Genomic DNA, 24,069 nt, shown 5'->3' with positions numbered 1-24,069 from the left:
ATTTTTTTTTTGGAGAACACAGTCTGTTTGATTTACAACTCGAAAAAAAAAAAAAAAAATGTACACTACATAGTGAAATCTCATTGGTTTCCCGAAATCCGGATCCACACAGTGGGACGTTTAAGCATCATTAATGTTCTCTTGTGATTTGCTGTGATTCTTGCGTGTGTAATAACAGCCAATCCTCCGTCTGAATTGCAGGATTCATTCTGCTGATCATTACCTTCAAGAGGCGAAGAAACTGAAACACAACGCGGATGCTCTGGTGAGGGTTAGTTTTACTGGCCTACGGTTCTCACATCTGTGTCAGTTAATCTGCTTGATATTTCTGTGACCCCTGACCTTTTGTGTTAGTCCTCCATTGAGAGCGACACAACAGGTGCTCTCTTCACACGGAGCCAGTGTTTAAAACTCGGGGTCAGTGATGTTTGTGCCAATGGCAAGGTTGTTTTGAGTTTGTGCACTAGTGCCAAATTCAAATCAAATGCGCCCCATAATACCAAATTTTATGTTACAGTGTCCGTGTAGAATCTGTTTTCCTCCTCACATGCGTTGTGTTTTCCACAGATGGACAGGTTTGAGAAGGCCGTGTATTACCTGGACGCTGTGGTGTCGTTCATCGAGTGTGGGAACGCTCTGGAGAAGAGCGCCCAGGAGGCCAAATCCCCCTTTCCCATGTATGCCGAAACCGTGGAGCTCATCAAGTAAGACCAGAGGGTTTGAGGTGCTTCCACATCTCTTCATATAATGCTTGAGTTTGCTCACACATGTGCATGTTTGCTTGTTCGGTAGGTACACGATGAAGCTCAAGAGCTACATGGCGCCGGATGCGACATCTGCAGACAAAAGGCTAGCAGTGCTGTGGTACGTAGCGGAGACGACCTGTTTCGGGTCCATGGTTTTTGGTTCACAGTTGAGAAAATCATCGTTTTCACTGTTGACTCTCATTGTGTTTTAAATCAGTTGAAGTGCATTGTCATGAGTACTGAATCAATGTTTGGTAATACTTTATTTTAATACGTTTACGCATGGATCATGTCAAGTCACTTTTATTTATAGCGCTTTTTATAATACAGAGTGTTTCAAAGCAGCTTTACAGAGATAACAGGAAAATAATGCAGCAAAGTTTGTTTCTAGAAGTAAAATAGCTTCACAGTCACAGCTTAAGTTCAGTGATGATTGTTTTGTTTTTTTTAAAGAAAGTTATTTATTTAGTTAATTTATCTATATAGCCGCTCTGGAGAAAAACAGTGATGTCATCGTCCAGCTCACTTCAGTTCTCATATGTTATCAATGCAAGCAGATCAATAATATTGTTGGATATTAAATGTCCCCAACTAAACAAGCCAAAAGCTACAAACATGCACTTATAGTGATTACAGTAAATTATGCATAATTACAAATGACTAACCCTAAACCAAACCTAAGCCCAATCATACCCAAGTCATTTTTGCTCATTAGTATGGTTGAATTGGATCATCGAGCGTCAGCAGCAGAGACATTGGTTAATAAAGTGAGATTAAGTGCATAAAGTGTATTTGTGTAATTGAACTCATTTAAATACTGCATGTTCGCATCATATTCTGAGTCCTCTTTAGCAACACTGAATCTGTTTTTGTGCAAGTGAGAGTAAATGCATATTCACATTTAGTCTAGATCTACAGTAATCATCATGTTCACACACACACGTACACAACGCCTCTTACGCTTACCCTCAGCATGAGGACAGGAGAGCTGTCGGTCGATACACGGGGGACAGAGTGTATCTTTGTGTATCTTATTTGAAAAAAGTAGCTCAGATATTTTGTTGTGCATTAAAAGTAATGAGTTACGTAATCAGATCACTTCTTAATGCGTTACCCCCAACACTGCTAGTGTACTTAAACAATCTTTATTAAACTTAATGGCTCTGAAAACAATCAATGCAATTTTTCACACTAAAGAAAATGTTGTATTTCCAGCAAAATGGTGTTAAATGTATTATATCAAGCATCTTTATTTGACTGTTCATCAGTAAAGTCAATGGTGTTAAAGCTGTTAGTGTGTAGTGTTTGGAAAAGCTGTGGCTAATGTAAGCTGTGTGTGTGTGTGTGTGTGTGTGTCTGCAGTCTGAGGTGCCAGGCGCTCCTGTATTTGAGGCTTTTCAAGCTACGGAAAGAAAGTGCACTGAAATACTCTAAAACGCTCACTGAACACTTGAAGGTAACATGATTTTCTGTCATTTTTTTCATGTGTTTATTCCATGGAAAACAGTAATATTGAAAATACCGTTTAAAATAAGTTTGCTTTTTTAATATATTTTAAACTGTAATTAATTTATTCCTGTGATCAAAGCTGAATTTTCAGCATCATTACAGCACATTCTCCTTCAGATATTATTATTAATATCCGGACAAATGTATGATTATCATCAGTGTTGAAAACAGTTGTGCTGCTTCATATTTTTGTGGAAAATTTTGTGGTATTTTTTTTGGGATTCTTCAATGAATAGGAAGCATTTATTTGAAATAGAAATCATAATGAATGTCTTTACTGTCACTTACTGATCAATCTAATGTGTCCTTGCTGAATAAAAGCATTAATTTCTTTCATAAAACAATCAAAAACCCCAAACTGTTTGACTTTAGTGTAGGTTTGAAATCTCCAGTCTGACACAATTACAAAAACACATGAAAAATGTAGTTTATGCTGGAGATGTGAAATTCATGTTAATGTTTCTTTAAACAGAAGAACGTAACGTACACAAGTATTCATTACTCTTACTCTGTTTTTCCCAGAATTCGTTGAGTAATACCCAAGCTCCGTCTCCTGGAGTAGCAAAGTAAGTTCCTTATGTTGTTTTATATATTGTAAATGGAGAAACACCCTGACAACCACGTTTAAAACACCATTCTACTTACAAAAATGCACCAATAGGTTACATCTCTCCGTTTTATATACCGGATCACATGTACAGTCAAACCAACAATTATTCAGACACCAGATATCATTTTTGATATATTGTTTCACTAGTGTGTGCAGGACACTATAGTTCATTTATGTAAGTGAGGAGAGCAAAATACAGTAAACTGTAACATATTATACCCAAATATTCTTCATACAGTGACTACCAGAAACATTTATACAAATTAGGGACCAAATATGATTCGGACACTTTGAGCTGATCATGTTTTGCTGAAGTGTGTTTTCTTTAATTGCTAATGCTCTTTTTACACACAGACTGAACAAAATAAAGCATTGCTTGGTGATTGGTTGAGCTAAACTGGTATTATCTAATTGTGTAGTTAAATTTAACAGCTGACAGATATTCAACATAATTCATGTGTGAGACAGTCTAACAGAAGGACGGACAAAACCAGTCAAATATCAACTGAGTTCTGCTCATATTTCATTACCATTTTCTAAACTAAAGTGAATAAACTGTGATAATGTGAGAAATGTTGAAGGAGTCTGAATAAATGTTGGTTTGACTGTATAAATGAAGTTTATGAAATGTGTTATGTTTGGTGGTTTAACATGGTACACTTCATCTCAGCTAAACTCTACTCAGTTTAATGAGCTCGTATTAATTGAAAAACTTCATGGATTGCTTTAAACTTTCACACTGCAGGAGCATTTAAATAATCCAGTGAAGGCAAAAAGATGCTTAAAAATGCGAAATATTTTCCCGTAAAATATGTAAAAAAAGTGAATTTTTTTTTTATTGTAAATGTTTTTTCTTGAGCATTAATATACTTTTGAGCATGAACCAGTTTTATTCTCAAAACAAGACAAAATAATGGCCGCGGGGTGATAAAAATCAAAGCAGATATACCCTGTGTGCGCATAAACTCTGATGGAAACACATTTACTAAATAATGTGAAAACTCTAAACTCTGTGTGTGTGTGTCCTCCAGTAAAAATAAACTAAACCTCTCTCTGTGTGTGTGTGTGTGTCCTCCAGTAAGAGCGCAGGCATGCCGTCTCCGGTCTCCCCCAAGCTCTCTCCGGGCAGCGCGGCCAGCTTCTCCTCCAGCTCCTCCAGTGTGAGCGCCAGCTCCTCCGTCACCATCCCTCAGCGCATACACCAGATGGCCGCCAGCTACGTGCAGGTCACCTCCAACTTCCTCTACGCCACCGAGGTGTGGGACCAGGCCGAGCAGCTCGCCAAAGAGCAGAGAGGTACTGATGCCCTTCTCCAAACACCTCCTGCAACAGGGCGTATGCTCTCTGAAGAGCCTGATATTCCCGCGTCAACTGCTTAAACCGCAGTTCTGACTCTTCAGCCGCCAGACCCTAATAAAGAGAGCATGAGAAATAATGCACAATAATGAGCATGCGAAATAACCCAGACTGCAACATCGTGTCGGCCCAGATCCGTGTGGATTCATCGTGTACCAGATGTGGGCCGGATCTGGGCCGACACTATGTTGCTGTTTGGGAATGCACAATAATAATACAAAACACACCATAGAGAAGAAGTCGAGATAAACGCAGGAACCCTTAGTGAGAAAGAGTGAGTTAAAGGTGCAGTGTGTGATTTAAGCGGCATCTAGTGGTGAGGTTGTGAACTGCACCCAACAGAAGTTACGGTGGCTGACAGGAAGTGATGTCGTCGTCTGAGACAGCAGAGAGTAGCCAGTTAATCAATGAGGTTTCTTTACAAAGATAGAGTAAGATTATTCAGTAAAACAATATTGCGAATATTATTGTAACTTGTTCATCATTGTGTCAGTGTTTTATTCGCTAGCTTTAGCTCACTTCTTCATACGAAGAACAACATAGTGACGAAACGCTTTTGTCCGTTCAGGGCCACTGTAGAAACATGTTGATGTAAGGAGACCCGCGGTGTGTGTAGAGAGAAATGCTCATTCTAAGCTAATAAAAACATAACGGTTCATTATGTAAGGTCTTTATACGCCACTGAAAACATAGTTATGTTTATGATATTGCATTTCTGTCAACAGATCCTCCTAAATATTACACACTGCACCTTTAAATCTGCACAGCTTTTCTGCAGTCGTTCTGTTTCTAGCTTCTGGAAATGAGTTCATTCCATGGAATTCATTGCATTGACACACTTAACGACTGTAAGGCCGATTTGAATACCGATGACTGATCATACCCAAACGTGCGGAGTCAGAGACGGTTGCGTTCACTATCGCTGTTTAAAATCTGCTCCAGTCGTTGATAAGTGTGTTCAGTTCACTCTTAGATTGTTTCAGCTAGTCCTTAAGCGTGTCCACGGCATAAGTTGTATTATTTGCACAGAGTATTGATATATTAAAGTTGGATGTATAATACACCCTACTTTACAATGTAAAACTACTTGAATGTCATTAAATGTCACTAAAATGTCCATGTCTACAAGGCATGAAGATATGAAAAGTCTTTTTCTTGCTCCATCACGCATGAATCTGAATGACTGGATCGTGACTTGTTCTTCTCTTGTGTCTGGTGTTCTGCACAGAGTTCTTCTGCGAGCTGGACAAGGCGATGGGCGCGCTGATCTTCAACACCAGTAGCATGACTGAACTGGTGCGCTTCACACGGCAAGGCCTGCACTGGCTCCGGCTCGACGCCAAGCTCGTCCAGTAGAGCGTCCCCAACACTCACACACACTCGATCTGCCTCAGACATCTGTGACACTGTGTTCGTTTCTACACCAGCTTGCCAAAAACGAAAACACTCCTCCACCACAGACCCTATAAAAGAGGAGATCGCATGTTCGTCTGCAGAGCCTCCACACACTGCATCGTCCTGCTCATATCATTGGCTCGTTTCCGGAAGAAGAAAAAAAAAAAAGCCTCTTTTTTTACTTGCTTTGACTAATGGGTTTTTTTTTTGGTTTTAGTTTTTTTTTTTTGCTGTTGTTTTGCTAGCTGTAAGCAAACATGAATAATAATTGGATGTTTATAGCTTTTTAATTTCAACCAAAGTACCTCCCTTTAACCAAAGGTGCTTTACAATTCCTCCTTTTATCATTTTATTGTGCCTTGTATTTGATATACAGGAAACTAAGAGACACAATATCTTGAACTACACATCTGGAAGGGTTGAGGTGCGACGAGAAGCAGAAAGAACATGTAACGGAGTGGCATCTCGACTGATTCTTGCATACCAGACCAAAAGACTGTTCGGCATCATATCAAGGCATTATTACTGATGTGTCGTGTTGTGTTTCTGTTCGGCCTGGCTCATGCACACATCAGAGTAAGTCAGTTCTAGCCCGTCGGGCTCGTATACGTCACTACTGCAAATACCCAGGCCCAGGTTTTCTTTTTTTTTTATACGAAAAATGTAGCGCTCGCCTCTCACCGTCGTGGGTTTTCTGGTATTAAACGCAGGAGTATTTTATTACTGTGGCTGACGCGCCTGGGCCTAATATAGATTTTATTTAGATAACAACTTGGATTTCACTCTTGGATTTTCGGCATGGATACAGGGTTGCAATACGAGATGAGAGACGTATTTCTATTGTATATGAAAATATCATATTTAAATATTTAATGTGAGTCTTGAGGTTGCCTTTATAGTGTCATAGTCACCTGTGTGTTGCAGTTCTTTTTAAAAGAAATCAGTCATGTAAGGATATATTTATAATGTGTTCTGTTGAGAAAAGCAGTTTATATATATATATATATATATATATATATATATATATATATATATATATATAAATGTGTACATATTACATAGTTTTCTCAGTGCAGACCGGCTCCCGCTGTCCATACGCGTAGGAAATCAGATCCGATCACAAGACAAGGTGAAAAGTCAATCCACAATATATGAAATGCTGGAAACATATCGTCTCTTGCACTAGAAACTTTCCTCTGATTGGCTCCCAAACATTTTTATTTCATTTGTTTCCGTCTATGCAGATGTTTGTCGATCGCAGTTCGAATGGAAACTTCTAGAGGTTTAACGGCTTGCATTGTCATAGCAGAAGAAATCCTGTCTGAGATTTGGTCAATAAGGGTTGTTAATTGTGCTTTTATGTAAATGAACTCATGCACTAATGTGGTTTATGTACCAGATTCACGAGAAGAAAGAATATGGTTGGCTAAAATGATATTCCCATGGCCTTTTTGCTTCTCGAGACATGAAGTAGTTGTGCTGTGTCCTTTTCCTCCTCCTGTTTTTACTGGTTTTATCTTTTCTACTAGACTTCATGATAGTGCTTTTAGAGGATTAGATTGATTTTGATTTCAATTCGTCTTTAATTGTCTTGGCGATCATAACTTTTCCCAGGGTGAGATATTTTTTTTTTTTTTTATTATTATTATTATTATTATTCTTTCATCCAACTGAAAAATAACACTCGCATGTTTCTATTTAAATACTAAGCTGTACAGATGTACATAAAAATCTCTTTTAGGGTAAATTTTTACAACGATTTAACATTTGTATTAATTGTACATAGAATGTGAATATATTAAATGCACATTTTTTTGGTTTTTCAACAGAACACTGTATGTTGGTAATGTCAGTACGATTGTTTCGCGTTTCCTGTGCTTTCTGTCATTCAGATGTGATGTTGGTCAGGTTGAAACGCTGTTGAATCGGGCCAGAATCAGACGAGGATGAGGAAGATCTGTCTAAACTTCATCAGATCTTCTACACGTCTGTGTGTCGTTCTCGCTTGATCGTTGTCTCAAAGCATTCATTGGCAAACAGTATAAGATCGATTTAGTTTTAAAAGTATTGAGAAGAGATTGACGAAAATAAATCTACATATATATTCGTATATGGATGCAATATGATCTATGATTTAAAGGTACTCTTATGAGCCTCGATTATCCAAACTTGTAATAACTTGTAATTTAAACACTTTTTTTTTTTTTTTTGGTGAAGTATTACTAATGGATTTTCTGAGTCTGTTGCGAATCATCTTTGTATTTTGCTGTATTGAGAATAAAACGTATATGATTAAAAAAGTTTTACCTGTTTTGCATTACTTTGAAATAGTGCTGTCAAATCGATTAATCACGATTAATCGCATCTAACATAAAAGTTTGTAAATATGTGTGTATGTATATACATGTATATATGTGTGTGTGCATGTATGCATGTATGTATGCATGTATGTATGTGTATATATAGATATAGATATATATAGATATAGATATATATATAGATATATAGATATATATATAGATAGATAGATAGATAGATAGATAGATAGATAGATAGATAGATAGATAGATGGATGGATGGATGGATGGATGGATGGATGGATGGATGGATGGATGGATGGATATATAGATAGATAGATATATATAGCCTACAGACACACATTAGTGCTGTCAAATCGATTAATCGCATCTAACATAATGCATAAAACATTTATTTGTATGATACAGCTGCAATTTGAACACCTGAGAAAATCAATGTTAATATTTGGTACAGTAGCCTTTGTTTGCAATTACAGAGGTCAAACGTTTCCTGTAGTTTTTCACCAGGTTTGCACACACTGCAGGAGGGATTTTGGCCCACTCCTCCACACAGATCTTCTCTAGATCAGTCAGGTTTCTGGGCTGTCGCTGAGAAACACGGAGTTTGAGCTCCCTCCAAAGATTCTCTATTGGGTTTAGGTCTGGAGACTGGCTAGGCCACGCCAGAACCTTGATATGCTTCTTACAGAGCCACTCCTTGGTTATCCTGGCTGTGTGCTTCGGGTCATTGTCATGTTGGAAGACCCAGCCTCGACCCATCTTCAATGCTCTAACTGAGGGAAGGAGGTTGTTCCCCAAAATCTCGCAATACATGGCCCCGGTCATCCTCTCCTTAATACAGTGCAGTCGCCCTGTCCCATGTGCAGAAAAACACCCCCAAAGCATGATGCTACCACCCCCATGCTTCACAGTAGGGATGGTGTTCTTGGGATGGTACTCATCATTATTCTTCCTCCAAACACGTTTAGTGGAATTATGATCAAAAAGTTCTATTTTGGTCTCATCTGACCACATGACTTTCTCCCATGACTCCTCTGGATCATCCAAATGGTCATTGGCAAACTTAAGACGGGCCTTGACATGTGCTGGTTTAAGCAGGGGAACCTTCCGTGCCATGCATGATTTCAAACCATGACGTCTTAGTGTATTACCAACAGTAACCTTGGAAACGGTGGTCCCAGCTCTTTTCAGGTCATTGACCAGCTCCTCCTGTGTAGTTCTGGGCTGATTTCTCACCTTTCTTAGGATCATTGAGACCCCACGAGGTGAGATCTTGCATGGAGCCCCAGTCCGAGGGAGATTGACAGTCATGTTTAGCTTCTTCCATTTTCTAATGATTGCTCCAACAGTGGACCTTTTTTCACCAAGCTGCTTGGCAATTTCCCCGTAGCCCTTTCCAGCCTTGTGGAGGTGTACAATTTTGTCTCTAGTGTCTTTGGACAGCTCTTTGGTCTTGGCCATGTTAGTAGTTGGATTCTTACTGATTGTATGGGGTGGACAGGTGTCTTTATGCAGCTAACGACCTCAAACAGGTGCATCTAATTTAGGATAATAAATGGAGTGGAGGTGGACATTTTAAAGGCAGACTAACAGGTCTTTAAGGGTCAGAATTCTAGCTGATAGACAGGTGTTCAAATACTTATTTGCAGCTGTATCATACAAATAAATAGTTAAAAAATCATACATTGTGATTTCTGGATTTTTTTTTTTTTTTGATTATGTCTCTCACAGTGGACATGCACCTACGATGACAATTTCAGACCCCTCCATGATTTCCAAGTGGGAGAACTTGCAAAATAGCAGGGTGTTCAAATACTTATTTTCCTCACTGTATGTGTGTGTGTGCGCATGTATACACATTTACAAACTTTTAATGCGATTAATCGATTTGACAGCACTACTTGTAAAAGTGTTTTTGAGTATTAGTTTTAGTGTTTTATATAAACACTATGAATTTCATGCATAAGTTGGGCTAGATAGTGAAAGAAATGTAGCAACAAGAGTCCGAGGGTTTTCACCATTAATTCACCTTTTTTTCAGCTTGCTTAAAACATCACTCTTCCATCTGAAAAATGGGTGTTTAAAAGTAGACCACAAGTGTTCTGTGTGCAGTATGTAATATTGACAAATAGCTGTGGCTACTGCAGTAAAATATTGGAGAGGGTTAAAGGAACCATTTGCAAATTCAACGTTATATACGTTATATAGGTTTATGAAAGCATGAAAGTACTGTTTAAATATCACATTTACAAAGTTATAAAATCTACATTTATCTGGACTTCTGGTAAAGTGAGAACTTGAGCTCTAATAGTTTAATTATGATCTCAATCCCGTTGGTATTTAGATCTCTCATAGCTGGGTCATGCATAGCATTACTGAAAGCACTTAAATCAGATTGCAAAAAAATACAATAAGGTAGTTTCAGCTCACATTGTGCCCATTGAACTGTTAACACATAATAAGCCAGGCTTAGATTGCTTATGTTTCCATTTGTGTTGTTTAAACAAAATAGATATAAGTATACATTAGGTTCAAAACTTTGCAATAATTAAGATTGTGTTCATGTTTCTTGCGCAAATCATCATATTATAAGGATTTCTGAAAAATCACGTGACTGGTGTAATGATGCTGAAAATTCAGCTTTGATCACAGGAATACATTACATTTTAACATATTCACATAGAAAACAGTTATTTTAAATTGTAATGATGATATCTTTGACCAAATAAATGCAGTGAACATAAGAGATATGTTTCTGATAGTATTGGCAATATGCTTTCCAAGCTTTTGACTATTCAGCATTCATCTCTGGACTTACATGTTTACAGTTAATTCAGCATTAACTTTTTCATAAACAAATATCCCGTGACTTGCTGACTTGATGTTGATGATGGACAGTTCAGAAAACTTTCAGGGATCGCCCCGCCCTCTTTGAAACCCCGCCCTTTGCGCGCTCCCGAGACAGAGGTGGCAGTCGCATCACATCACTCTGCCTGAAGACACACGGAATTATGTTCATAACGCTCAAGTTTATGACATTAACCCGACAGCTGGCGTTATGAAACACAGTGGACTCGAGCAGTGAGGTCGGAATACACCCTGACAGAAGCCTTCAGGTAAGCAGATACACGGGGAGTTATTAAAAGTGCTGGTATCGTTTTGTAAATAATAGTTTCGGTCAACAGGTGGATAAAATGAGGACTCTGTATTGACAGTAACTATCTGGAATGGTTTCACTTGAAAAGTTACTGGATGTTCACTCGAAAGTATGTACTTTTAATACGGGGTAAGTAAGTGTAACGCTATTATTATTACACAAGAGGGTTTTTGTGCTGAAGTGCATTATGTTCGGGGACTTTGTCCCACCAGGGAAAGAGGTAATCATGCAGAACAGATTCTGATCTCATCTCACCACACATGTGCCATGGCATGTTGAGGAAATAGACTGTTTGACCAGCTGAAAACCAGCTTAGAACAGGTTTTATCAGTGTTAATCAAATCAAATCAAACTTTATTTATAAAGCACTTTAAAACAACCGAAGTGGACCAAAGTGCTGTACAGAAAGAAAAAAAAGAAAAAACATACTGTATGTAAAGCATATAATACAGATAAAAACAATAATAAAAAAACATATAACTTTTCTGTTAGAAAGAGAGACCAGGGGTTTGCAGTGTATTTTGCCACAGCATGTTCTTTTGCATCTCTGTCTTGTTTGTATCAGACTGGTCCCAGTCCTGACTCCAGTTTAGATGAATTATTCAGCCTGGTAATGAGTGCGAGATGAATTAAGAGTGGTGAAATCGGGACCGGTTTGCTGTGCGTTGTTCGCAGGAAACCAGACACTGGGGTTTTGTCCAGTTGCTGAAACTTTATCTCTGCCTCCCCATGTTCTCGGTTGGGCTTTCCTGGATCTCGAAACAAGACGCATGACAACACCTACAGAAAACCTGGCAGAAACACACAATGCAGCTCTTCACGCTCCTGTCAATAAGACACACCTTCAGAAAATGCATACACAGAACATCTTTTTTAAGCAGATTTGCTGTTCTTTAGCAACAACAAAGAAGCTTTGCATGCTTGGATTGTTGCTAAAAAACACCTGTGTCTGTGGCAGGGTCAGTTATGCTTGCATGCTTGTGTGTTGACGAGGTTTTACAGTGATCATTTACATACAATGTAACATTCAGTTGTTTTGCATGAATATAATCCATTAACGTTTGGGTGTTACTTTAACGTGCAGAACGTCCTCAATGCAAACTGGTTTATCCAGGCAACAAACTTGTTTATCTATTAAATGCATCTCAAACTGATGCTTCTGACACTGATGTTCTGGAGTTAAAAAAGCCAAACTTTCTGAAGTTTCAAACTATTTTTTTATTTTATTTTAAATCAAGCGAGTTTCAAACGCTTAAATTAAACAGGTCTTTGTGAGTCGACCTCTAGTACTAAAGCATAAAAATACCATAATATGTTTGCAGGTATTTAGGAAACATGCTGAGTTCACATTCTCGTTTCTCCGAAAAACAATTAAACTCGCTATAAAATATGGAAATAAACTGCTGTGTGTTCTGTTACACGCATTAAAAATGCCATTATCAGTGAGGCAGATGTAAGTCAGGCCTGATGAAGGTAAACCGATCTGGTAAAGTCATCTGAGCTCTCGTTGTAATAAATATTGTCAAACAGTTCGTAGTTTGGTAAGATGTACTTGTTTCGGCTGCTCCCTAGTCTTGTCACTTCAGTTTTAAAGGAATCGTCCAAAAAGGAAAATTCATTCATCATTTATGTTTGTATGAGTGTGGAGCACAGAAAGAGAAATTGTAAAGAACGTATCGGCCACTCTTTTTCCATATAATGAAAGTGAATGGGGACTATGACTATCATGCCAAAATGACACAAAAAAAAAGCCTTATAAAATATAAAAAATAAGTATTTAATGTGAGATCTTCATTAAAGGGGAAAATGATCACTTTCCAAAAAAGTAAAAACACTTGCCAGTGCGAAACCCACCGCCATCATGGTTTTGGTGGCACATTATTGGAAAAAAAAAAGACTAGTTTTTCTGCGATTATATATCGCGATATAAAAAGTAATTTCACCAGGTGACTTGAAGAGCTCTATTGTTCAGAATGAATAATTCTAGAATGATTGAGGTGATTTTGTTGGGGAGTAAATCTACATAGAAAATAATGAACAAAGCAAAAATACAAGCATAGATACAATAGAACAAAGATAGAAATTACACAAACAGTGCTTTATGTTTTCCAGGTTAGTCTAACAGTATTCACATACAGAAATTGAATAATCAAATGTAAAATAGCACTGCATAGTCCTTCCTGTATAAATGAAATATAATTCATATTTGTTAAAGATACTAAAGTGGTTTTCTCTTTGTATTTTGTTGTTTGATAAGCATTGATGTAGGGCTGCACGATATTGGGAAAAAATGACTTTGCGATATTTTATTTTTCTGCGATCAACTGCAACAGCATACATCGCACATCCTGCGATGTGACTATCGTGGATTCGCACATCGCGATATCGATGCTTAAACGACACATCGTGCAGCCCTACATTGATGACACAGACAGCCGTGGGTATATTAGGCTGCTGTCACTTTAAGACCTAATGCACGGATCCAATGTAATGATACGCATCCATTTTATTTCTACGTTCGTAAGCAACTGTGTTACAAGGACACTTGCCGAGATGGACAGTTTGTCATAATGTTGTGTGGATGTGTCCGTTCAAGCTCAAACAGAACTGAAGTCAGTGTTTGTGTGCTGTGTGTGTTTCTTCTTGAGCTCGAATAGTTTAAAATGTCTTGAATGCTCCCTCAGTTCTGTACACTGCTGTCTGATTGTTAGGCTGTTCTGCGCAGTTTCTTGCTGCTTGTTTAGTCTCAGTGACATTATGGTCTCAACTTATGGTTTGAGCGTCTGCGATTAAGGATGCACGATATATATATCGGCCACCATATTGGTATCGGCCGATATATGTTCATTTTTAATGTTATCATTATCGGCCTGATAAGAAGATTTGTCTGATATATTTAAACCAATAAATAATGTATTATTTCCTTCAGCTGAGACTCTTCAGATGCCACTGTTCAACATGATGGCTTTGAATTGCTTGAAATATGATTGGAATCACTTAAAAAAGGAAAATACGGTTCAGTGCAACATGTGCAGCGCAAGTCCGTCATATCGGCTACATACAATTATAATGAGAATATCATTATAATTGTGTGTTTGGGACATTGATTTTAATGGTAAGACTTTTGTTTTTGTAATCAGGCTCTCAAAAATTATATAACAATTTGGATTTTGATTTATTGGCCAATATATCGGTAAAACATTTTGAACAGAAAACAAATTCTGGTATGTATAATGAGGAACGTTCTCGTTCAGGGAAAAGGTGGATAATGTAATAGTGATGTTTGCCTCAGTGCAACCTAATATCTCAGCATTAGTTCATATCGTCCTTTCATTATTCTAGCATTCACAATCATGTGACCCACTTGTAATTTATTAAATGAGAGAGCTGTAACTCATAAAGAGGAATCAGCATGATCCAAACGGCTCGACCTCGGGTTCCCAGAGGAATTCCTGTAGAAGGTGACAGATTGCTTCAGCGTCTCCGAGTGATCAAGCATGACAAAAGACAATGAAATGTCTGACATTAGAATACTCTCAGTTGGGTGCATTATGGTTAATCTACAGAAAATGTCACTCTGTTTGTCCAGCAAAAGTTGCACCACTTTCTAATGGCAATAAACCAAACTGCTTTGCCATGCATTTAAATGGAGTTCAAGATCAAGTTAGTTAAAGAAAAAAAAGGCATCCCCAAATAATTCATTTGTGGGTAAATCCAATAAAATCTAAAAATGAGTAAGAAGTTAAAGTTCATGACATTGAACAGTTATTATGTTCCTTGAAGTTCACTTGTAATGTTAATAAAGTTTTTTGTACAAAAAAACAAACAAATATATATGCAGAAAACTGATTATTTTCAACCCTCATTCTGAGCCTCTGTCTGAAATGATCAGTTTTTAAGGCGCTGCTCCTTTAAGACTTGTCAGCCACTGTTATGATTGGCTAACGTCACTGCATAGGAAACAGTATCAACACACACTCGCTATTGCAAGTGAGAAAGTGTTTTGAAAACATTGTCCATACAATATCATCGTTTACAGACAAAGCATTATGAAATCATTTTCTTGTGCTATGTGATGCAGCTGCTGTCAGATTCAGTATTCAGTTTCTTTGTGAACAATTTATCTTTACAAAATAAAATGCTCCGAACAAACATATAATCCTGTGACGCGATCCGAGACGCCATTATCTATACATCTGTATACTGTATCAGTGTATCAGCGTCAGTCATTATAATCTGAACACACATCTGTATACTGTATCAGTGTATCAGCGTCAGTCATTATAATCTGAACACACATCTGTATACTGTATCAGTGTATCAGCGTCAGTCATTATAATCTGAACACACATCTGTATACTGTATCAGTGTATCAAAGTCAGTCATTATAATCTGAACACACATCTGTATACTGTATCAGTGTATCAGTGTCAGTCATTATAATCTGAACACACATCTGTATACTGTATCAGTGTAGACAGCATCAATCATTATAATCTGAACACACATCTGTATACTGTATCAGTGTATCAGCGTAAATCATTATAATCTGAACACACATCTGTATACTGTATCAGTGTATCAGCGTCAGTCATTATAATCTGAACACACATCTGTATACTGTATCAGTGTATCAGCGTAAATCATTATAATCTGAACACACATCTGTATACTGTATCAGTGTATCAGCGTCAGTCATTATAATCTGAACACACATCTGTATACTGTATCAGTGTATCAGCGTCAGTCATTATAATCTGAACACACATCTGTATACTGTATCAGTGTATCAAAGTCAGTCATTATAATCTGAACACACATCTGTATACTGTATCAGTGTATCAGTGTCAGTCATTATAATCTGAACACACATCTGTATACTGTATCAGTGTAGACAGCATCAATCATTATAATCTGAACACACATCTGTATACTGTATCAGTGTATCAGCGTAAATCATTATAATCTGAACACACATCTGTATACTGTATCAGTGTATCAGCGTAAATCATTATAATCTGAACACACATCTGTATACTGTATCAGTGTAGACAGCGTCAGTCATTATAATCTGAACACACATCTGTATACTGTATCAGTGTATCAGCGTCAGTCATTATAATCTGAACACACATCTGTATACTGTATCAGTGTATCAGCGTCAGTCATTATAATCTGAACACACACCTGCATACTGTATCAGTGTATCAGTGTCAGTCATTATAATCTGAACACACATCTGTATACTGTATCAGTGTATCAGTGTCAGTCATTATAATCTGAACACACATCTGTATACTGTATCAGTGTATCAGCGTCAGTCATTATAATCTGAACACACATCTGTATACTGTATCAGTGTATCAGCGTCAGTCATTATAATCTGAACACACATCTGTATACTGTATCAGTGTATCAGCGTCAGTCATTATAATCTGAACACACATCTGTATACTGTATCAGTGTATCAGCGTCAGTCATTATAATCTGAACACACATCTGTATACTGTATCAGTGTATCAGCGTCAGTCATTATAATCTGAACACACATCTGTATACTGTATCAGTGTATCAGCGTCAGTCATTATAATCTGAACACACATCTGTATACTGTATCAGTGTATCAGCGTCAGTCATTATAATCTGAACACACATCTGTATACTGTATCAGTGTAGACAGCATCAATCATTATAATCTGAACACACATCTGTATACTGTATCAGTGTATCAGCGTAAATCATTATAATCTGAACACACATCTGTATACTGTATCAGTGTATCAGCGTCAGTCATTATAATCTGAACACACATCTGTATACTGTATCAGTGTATCAGCGTCAGTCATTATAATCTGAACACACATCTGTATACTGTATCAGTGTATCAGCGTCAGTCATTATAATCTGAACACACATCTGTATACTGTATCAGTGTATCAGCGTCAGTCATTATAATCTGAACACACATCTGTATACTGTATCAGTGTAGACAGCATCAATCATTATAATCTGAACACACATCTGTATACTGTATCAGTGTATCAGCGTCAGTCATTATAATCTGAACACACATCTGTATACTGTATCAGTGTATCAGTGTCAGTCATTATAATCTGAACACACATCTGTATACTGTATCAGTGTAGACAGTGTCAATCATTATAATCTGAACACACATCTGTATACTGTATCAGTGTATCAGCGTCAATCATTATAATCTGAACACACATCTGTATACTGTATCAGTGTATCAGTGTCAGTCATTATAATCTGAACACACATCTGTATACTGTATCAGTGTATCAGTGTCAGTCATTATAATCTGAACACACATCTGTATACTGTATCAGTGTATCAGCGTCAATCATTATAATCTGAACACACATCTGTATACTGTATCAGTGTATCAGTGTCAGTCATTATAATCTGAACACACATCTGTATACTGTATCAGTGTAGACAGTGTCAATCATTATAATCTGAACACACATCTGTATACTGTATCAGTGTATCAGTGTCAGTCATTATAATCTGAACACACATCTGTATACTGTATCAGTGTATCAGAGTCAGTCATTATAATCTGAACACACATCTGTATACTGTATCAGTGTATCCGCGTCAGTCATTATAATCTGAACACACATCTGTATACTGTATCAGTGTAGACAGCGTCAGTCATTATAATCTGAACACACATCTGTATACTGTATCAGTGTATCAGCGTCAGTCATTATAATCTGAACACACATCTGTATACTGTATCAGTGTATCAGTGTCAGTCATTATAATCTGAACACACATCTGTATACTGTATCAGTGTAGACAGCATCAATCATTATAATCTGAACACACATCTGTATACTGTATCAGTGTATCAGCGTAAATCATTATAATCTGAACACACATCTGTATACTGTATCAGTGTATCAGCGTCAGTCATTATAATCTGAACACACATCTGTATACTGTATCAGTGTATCAGTGTCAGTCATTATAATCTGAACACACATCTGTATACTGTATCAGTGTAGACAGTGTCAATCATTATAATCTGAACACACATCTGTATACTGTATCAGTGTATCAGCGTCAGTCATTATAATCTGAACACACATCTGTATACTGTATCAGTGTATCAGCGTAAGTCATTATAATCTGAACACACATCTGTATACTGTATCAGTGTATCAGCGTCAGTCATTATAATCTAAACACACATCTGTATACTGTATCAGTGTATCCGCGTCAGTCATTATAATCTGAACACACATCTGTATACTGTATCAGTGTATCAGCGTCAGTCATTATAATCTGAACACACATCTGTATACTGTATCAGTGTATCAGCGTCAGTCATTATAATCTGAACACACATCTGTATACTGTATCAGTGTATCCGCATCAGTCATTATAATCTGAACACACATCTGTATACTGTATCAGTGTATCAGCATCAGTCATTATAATCTGAACACACATCTGTATACTGTATCAGTGTATCCGCGTCAGTCATTATAATCTGAACACACATCTGTATACTGTATCAGTGTATCCGCGTCAGTCATTATAATCTGAACACACATCTGTATACTGTATCAGTGTATCCGCGTCAGTCATTATAATCTGAACACACATCTGTATACTGTATCAGTGTTCAGAGTCAGTCATTATAATCTGAACACACATCTGTATACTGTATCAGTGTATCAGCGTCAGTCATTATAATCTGAACACACATCTGTATACTGTATCAGTGTATCAGTGTCAGTCATTATAATCTGAACACACATCTGTATACTGTATCAGTGTAGACAGTGTCAATCATTATAATCTGAACACACATCTGTATACTGTATCAGTGTATCAGTGTCAGTCATTATAATCTGAACACACATCTGTATACTGTATCAGTGTATCAGCGTCAATCATTATAATCTGAACACACATCTGTATACTGTATCAGTGTCAGTCATTATAATCTGAACACACATCTGTATACTGTATCAGTGTAGACAGTGTCAATCATTATAATCTGAACACACATCTGTATACTGTATCAGTGTATCAGTGTCAGTCATTATAATCTGAACACACATCTGTATACTGTATCAGTGTATCAGAGTCAGTCATTATAATCTGAACACACATCTGTATACTGTATCAGTGTATCCGCGTCAGTCATTATAATCTGAACACACATCTGTATACTGTATCAGTGTAGACAGCGTCAGTCATTATAATCTGAACACACATCTGTATACTGTATCAGTGTATCAGCGTCAGTCATTATAATCTGAACACACATCTGTATACTGTATCAGTGTATCAGTGTCAGTCATTATAATCTGAACACACATCTGTATACTGTATCAGTGTAGACAGCATCAATCATTATAATCTGAACACACATCTGTATACTGTATCAGTGTATCAGCGTAAATCATTATAATCTGAATACACATCTGTATACTGTATCAGTGTATCAGCGTCAGTCATTATAATCTGAACACACATCTGTATACTGTATCAGTGTATCAGTGTCAGTCATTATAATCTGAACACACATCTGTATACTGTATCAGTGTAGACAGTGTCAATCATTATAATCTGAACACACATCTGTATACTGTATCAGTGTATCAGCGTCAGTCATTATAATCTGAACACACATCTGTATACTGTATCAGTGTATCAGCGTAAGTCATTATAATCTGAACACACATCTGTATACTGTATCAGTGTATCAGCGTCAGTCATTATAATCTAAACACACATCTGTATACTGTATCAGTGTATCCGCGTCAGTCATTATAATCTGAACACACATCTGTATACTGTATCAGTGTATCAGCGTCAGTCATTATAATCTGAACACACATCTGTATACTGTATCAGTGTATCAGCGTCAGTCATTATAATCTGAACACACATCTGTATACTGTATCAGTGTATCCGCATCAGTCATTATAATCTGAACACACATCTGTATACTGTATCAGTGTATCCGCGTCAGTCATTATAATCTGAACACACATCTGTATACTGTATCAGTGTATCCGCGTCAGTCATTATAATCTGAACACACATCTGTATACTGTATCAGTGTTCAGAGTCAGTCATTATAATCTGAACACACATCTGTATACTGTATCAGTGTATCAGCGTCAGTCATTATAATCTGAACACACATCTGTATACTGTATCAGTGTATCAGCGTCAGTCATTATAATCTGAACACACATCTGTATACTGTATCAGTGTATCCGCATCAGTCATTATAATCTGAACACACATCTGTATACTGTATCAGTGTATCCGCGTCAGTCATTATAATCTGAACACACATCTGTATACTGTATCAGTGTATCCGCGTCAGTCATTATAATCTGAACACACATCTGTATACTGTATCAGTGTATCCGCGTCAGTCATTATAATCTGAACACACATCTGTATACTGTATCAGTGTTCAGAGTCAGTCATTATAATCTGAACACACATCTGTATACTGTATCAGTGTATCAGTGTCAGTCATTATAATCTGAACACACATCTGTATACTGTATCAGTGTAGACAGTGTCAGTCATTATAATCTGAACACACATCTGTATACTGTATCAGTGTATCCGCGTCAGTCATTATAATCTGAACACACATCTGTATACTGTATCAGTGTAGACAGCGTCAGTCATTATAATCTGAACACACATCTGTATACTGTATCAGTGTATCAGCGTCAGTCATAATCTGAACACACATCTGTATACTGTATCAGTGTCAGTCATTATAATCTGAACACACATCTGTATACTGTATCAGTGTAGACAGTGTCAGTCATTATAATCTGAACACACATCTGTATACTGTATCAGTGTATCAGCGTAAATCATTATAATCTGAACACACATCTGTATACTGTATCAGTGTATCCGCGTCAGTCATTATAATCTGAACACACATCTGTATACTGTATCAGTGTATCCGCGTCAGTCATTATAATCTGAACACACATCTGTATACTGTATCAGTGTATCAGCGTCAGTCATTATAATCTGAACACACATCTGTATACTGTATCAGTGTAGACAGCATCAGTCATTATAATCTGAACACACATCTGTATACTGTATCAGTGTATCAGCGTCAGTCATTATAATCTGAACACACATCTGTATACTGTATCAGTGTCAATCATTATAATCTGAACACACATCTGTATACTGTATCAGTGTCAGTCATTATAATCTGAACACACATCTGTGTACTGTATCAGTGTAGACAGTGTCAGTCATTATAATCTGAACACACATCTGTATACTGTATCAGTGTATCAGCGTCAGTCATTATAATCTGAACACACATCTGTATACTGTATCAGTGTATCAGCGTCAGTCATTATAATCTGAACACACATCTGTATACTGTATCAGTGTATCCGCATCAGTCATTATAATCTGAACACACATCTGTATACTGTATCAGTGTAGACATTGTCAGTCATTATAATCTGAACACACATCTGTATACTGTATCAGTGTATCCGCGTCAGTCATTATAATCTGAACACACATCTGTATACTGTATCAGTGTAGACAGCGTCAGTCATTATAATCTGAACACACATCTGTATACTGTATCAGTGTATCAGCGTCAGTCATAATCTGAACACACATCTGTATACTGTATCAGTGTCAGTCATTATAATCTGAACACACATCTGTATACTGTATCGGTGTAGACAGTGTCAGTCATTATAATCTGAACACACATCTGTATACTGTATCAGTGTATCAGCGTAAATCATTATAATCTGAACACACATCTGTATACTGTATCAGTGTATCAGCGTCAGTCATTATAATCTGAACACACATCTGTATACTGTATCAGTGTAGACAGCATCAGTCATTATAATCTGAACACACATCTGTATACTGTATCAGTGTATCAGCGTCAGTCATTATAATCTGAACACACATCTGTATACTGTATCAGTGTCAGTCATTATAATCTGAACACACATCTGTATACTGTATCAGTGTATCAGAGTCAGTCATTATAATCTGAACACACATCTGTGTACTGTATCAGTGTAGACAGTGTCAGTCATTATAATCTGAACACACATCTGTATACTGTATCAGTGTATCAGCGTCAGTCATTATAATCTGAACACACATCTGTATACTGTATCAGTGTTTCAGCATCAGTCATTATAATCTGAACACACATCTGTATACTGTATCAGTGTATCAGCGTCAGTCATTATAATCTGAACACACATCTGTATACTGTATCAGTGTATCCGCGTCAGTCATTATAATCTGAACACACATCTGTATACTGTATCAGTGTAGACAGCATCAGTCATTATAATCTGAACACACATCTGTATACTGTATCAGTGTATCAGTGTCAGTCATTATAATCTGAACACACATCTGTATACTGTATCAGTGTCAGTCATTATAATCTGAACACACATCTGTGTACTGTATCAGTGTAGACATTGTCAGTCATTATAATCTGAACACACATCTGTATACTGTATCAGTGTATCCGCGTCAGTCATTATAATCTGAACACACATCTGTATACTGTATCAGTGTATCCGCGTCAGTCATTATAATCTGAACACACATCTGTATACTGTATCAGTGTATCAGCGTCAGTCATTATAATCTGAACACACATCTGTATACTGTATCAGTGTATCAGAGTCAGTCATTATAATCTGAACACACATCTGTATACTGTATCAGTGTAGACAGCGTCAGTCATTATAATCTGAACACACATCTGTATACTGTATCAGTGTATCAGCGTCAGTCATTATAATCTGAACACACATCTGTATACTGTATCAGTGTATCAGCGTCAGTCATTATAATCTGAACACACATCTGTATACTGTATCAGTGTATCCGCGTCAGTCATTATAATCTGAACACACATCTGTATACTGTATCAGTGTATCCGCGTCAGTCATTATAATCTGAACACACATCTTGACCGCTCACATCCAGTGTAGGCAAATGTCAGCCGTTATGTGACTGAACACTAGTGGGCGGAGCCTATAATGAGATGATGTATAACTATTGGTCAATGTCTTGCTCTGGAGGCGGGCATATGCAAATGTATTTGCCCGTCTGACGTCACAGATCCCGCAATAACAAAAAGCTTTTGGAGCTTGATTAAATAAATGCTTTGTTTATAATGAGGAGGACAATTTATGAAACTTGCAGGATGTTTTAATGCAGGCCCGAATTTCGTTTTGGAAAACGAAGGGGGTTTGGGTAGGTCTAACACTAGTATTCAGAAATACAACAGAAAATGAATAAAGTAATCAAATGTAAAATAACACTGATAGTCTTTTAAATTAAATACATAGGCTGTTCATTCTGATTCCTTACAATTAAAGCTGTCTTTTGTTGTTTTGACGACAACATTAATGACAGACACATATGGCTGCTATCACTAGAGCTAGTGCACGGATCCATTACTGTTGTCATTATACTGTCTGTCACACTGTCACATGTTTTATGCTTATTTAAGACATAACTGACTGTGTTTACGAGTATACTAACCAAGACTGGAATTTTGACACAATTTTGCATGTTTTTTTCCTGTTAAAGCGATATAATCCGCGAAAAATAACTTTTGTTACAGGCGAGCTGTGTGTGAGGCGGCTTTACTGTATGTATGTGTGCAAACCATCTCTCAGAGAGCGCACGAGTACTGGATAGTTTAAAATCGATTGAATGTTTAAACTGATAAAGACATAAAAAGACGTGAAAATAGTAAACTGTAGGTCACGATGCACTGCTGGGCCGATTGTACATAAGTGAATATTCCGTCATGTCTCCTAAACGGGAGAGGTTATACCCGCAATCCCGCGCCGAAATTCGAGCAATGTTTTAATGGTACAAAGAGTCTTGAAGATTGTCGCTGTTCATTTGCATAAAGACAATTTG

At 37.2% G+C, this 24,069-nt stretch overlaps 2 protein-coding genes across 10 annotated transcripts in view; both read left to right on the top strand.

Moving 5' to 3' along the window:
- Positions 1-5,766, top strand: part of aff4 (AF4/FMR2 family, member 4) — a 47,718-nt gene extending 41,952 nt beyond the window's left edge. For 4 of the 8 annotated variants that reach the window (XM_084136270.1, XM_084136267.1, XM_084136265.1 and 1 more), the window contains 7 exons: positions 202-265; positions 568-704; positions 793-864; positions 2,109-2,202; positions 2,778-2,821; positions 3,944-4,161; positions 5,450-5,766. In XM_084136270.1, the coding sequence (XP_083992396.1) occupies positions 202-265; positions 568-704; positions 793-864; positions 2,109-2,202; positions 2,778-2,821; positions 3,944-4,161; positions 5,450-5,577 (757 nt within the window). In that variant the 3' untranslated portion in view covers positions 5,578-5,766. Of the gene's footprint in view, positions 1-201; positions 272-567; positions 705-792; positions 865-2,108; positions 2,203-2,777; positions 2,822-3,943; positions 4,162-5,449 lie in introns of all 8 variants that reach the window. The other 4 variants (XM_084136269.1, XM_084136266.1, XM_084136264.1 and 1 more) reach the window with 1 other exon arrangement.
- Positions 5,767-10,882: 5,116 nt separating this feature from the next.
- The window catches only part of shroom1 (shroom family member 1), a 55,278-nt gene continuing 42,091 nt past the window's right edge, over positions 10,883-24,069 (top strand). Inside the window, exons 1-2 of one of the 2 annotated variants that reach the window (XM_084137398.1) lie at positions 10,899-11,050; positions 11,120-11,220. The gene's annotated coding sequence lies outside the window, so the exon portion shown is untranslated. Of the gene's footprint in view, positions 11,051-11,119; positions 11,221-24,069 lie in introns of both variants that reach the window. The other variant, XM_084137397.1, reaches the window with a different exon arrangement.

Source organism: Abramis brama (genome assembly GCF_963993115.1).
Source record: "Abramis brama genome assembly, chromosome: 15".
Lineage (NCBI taxonomy): Eukaryota > Metazoa > Chordata > Actinopteri > Cypriniformes > Leuciscidae > Abramis > Abramis brama.
This window is presented reverse-complemented; position numbering and strand designations above follow the sequence as displayed.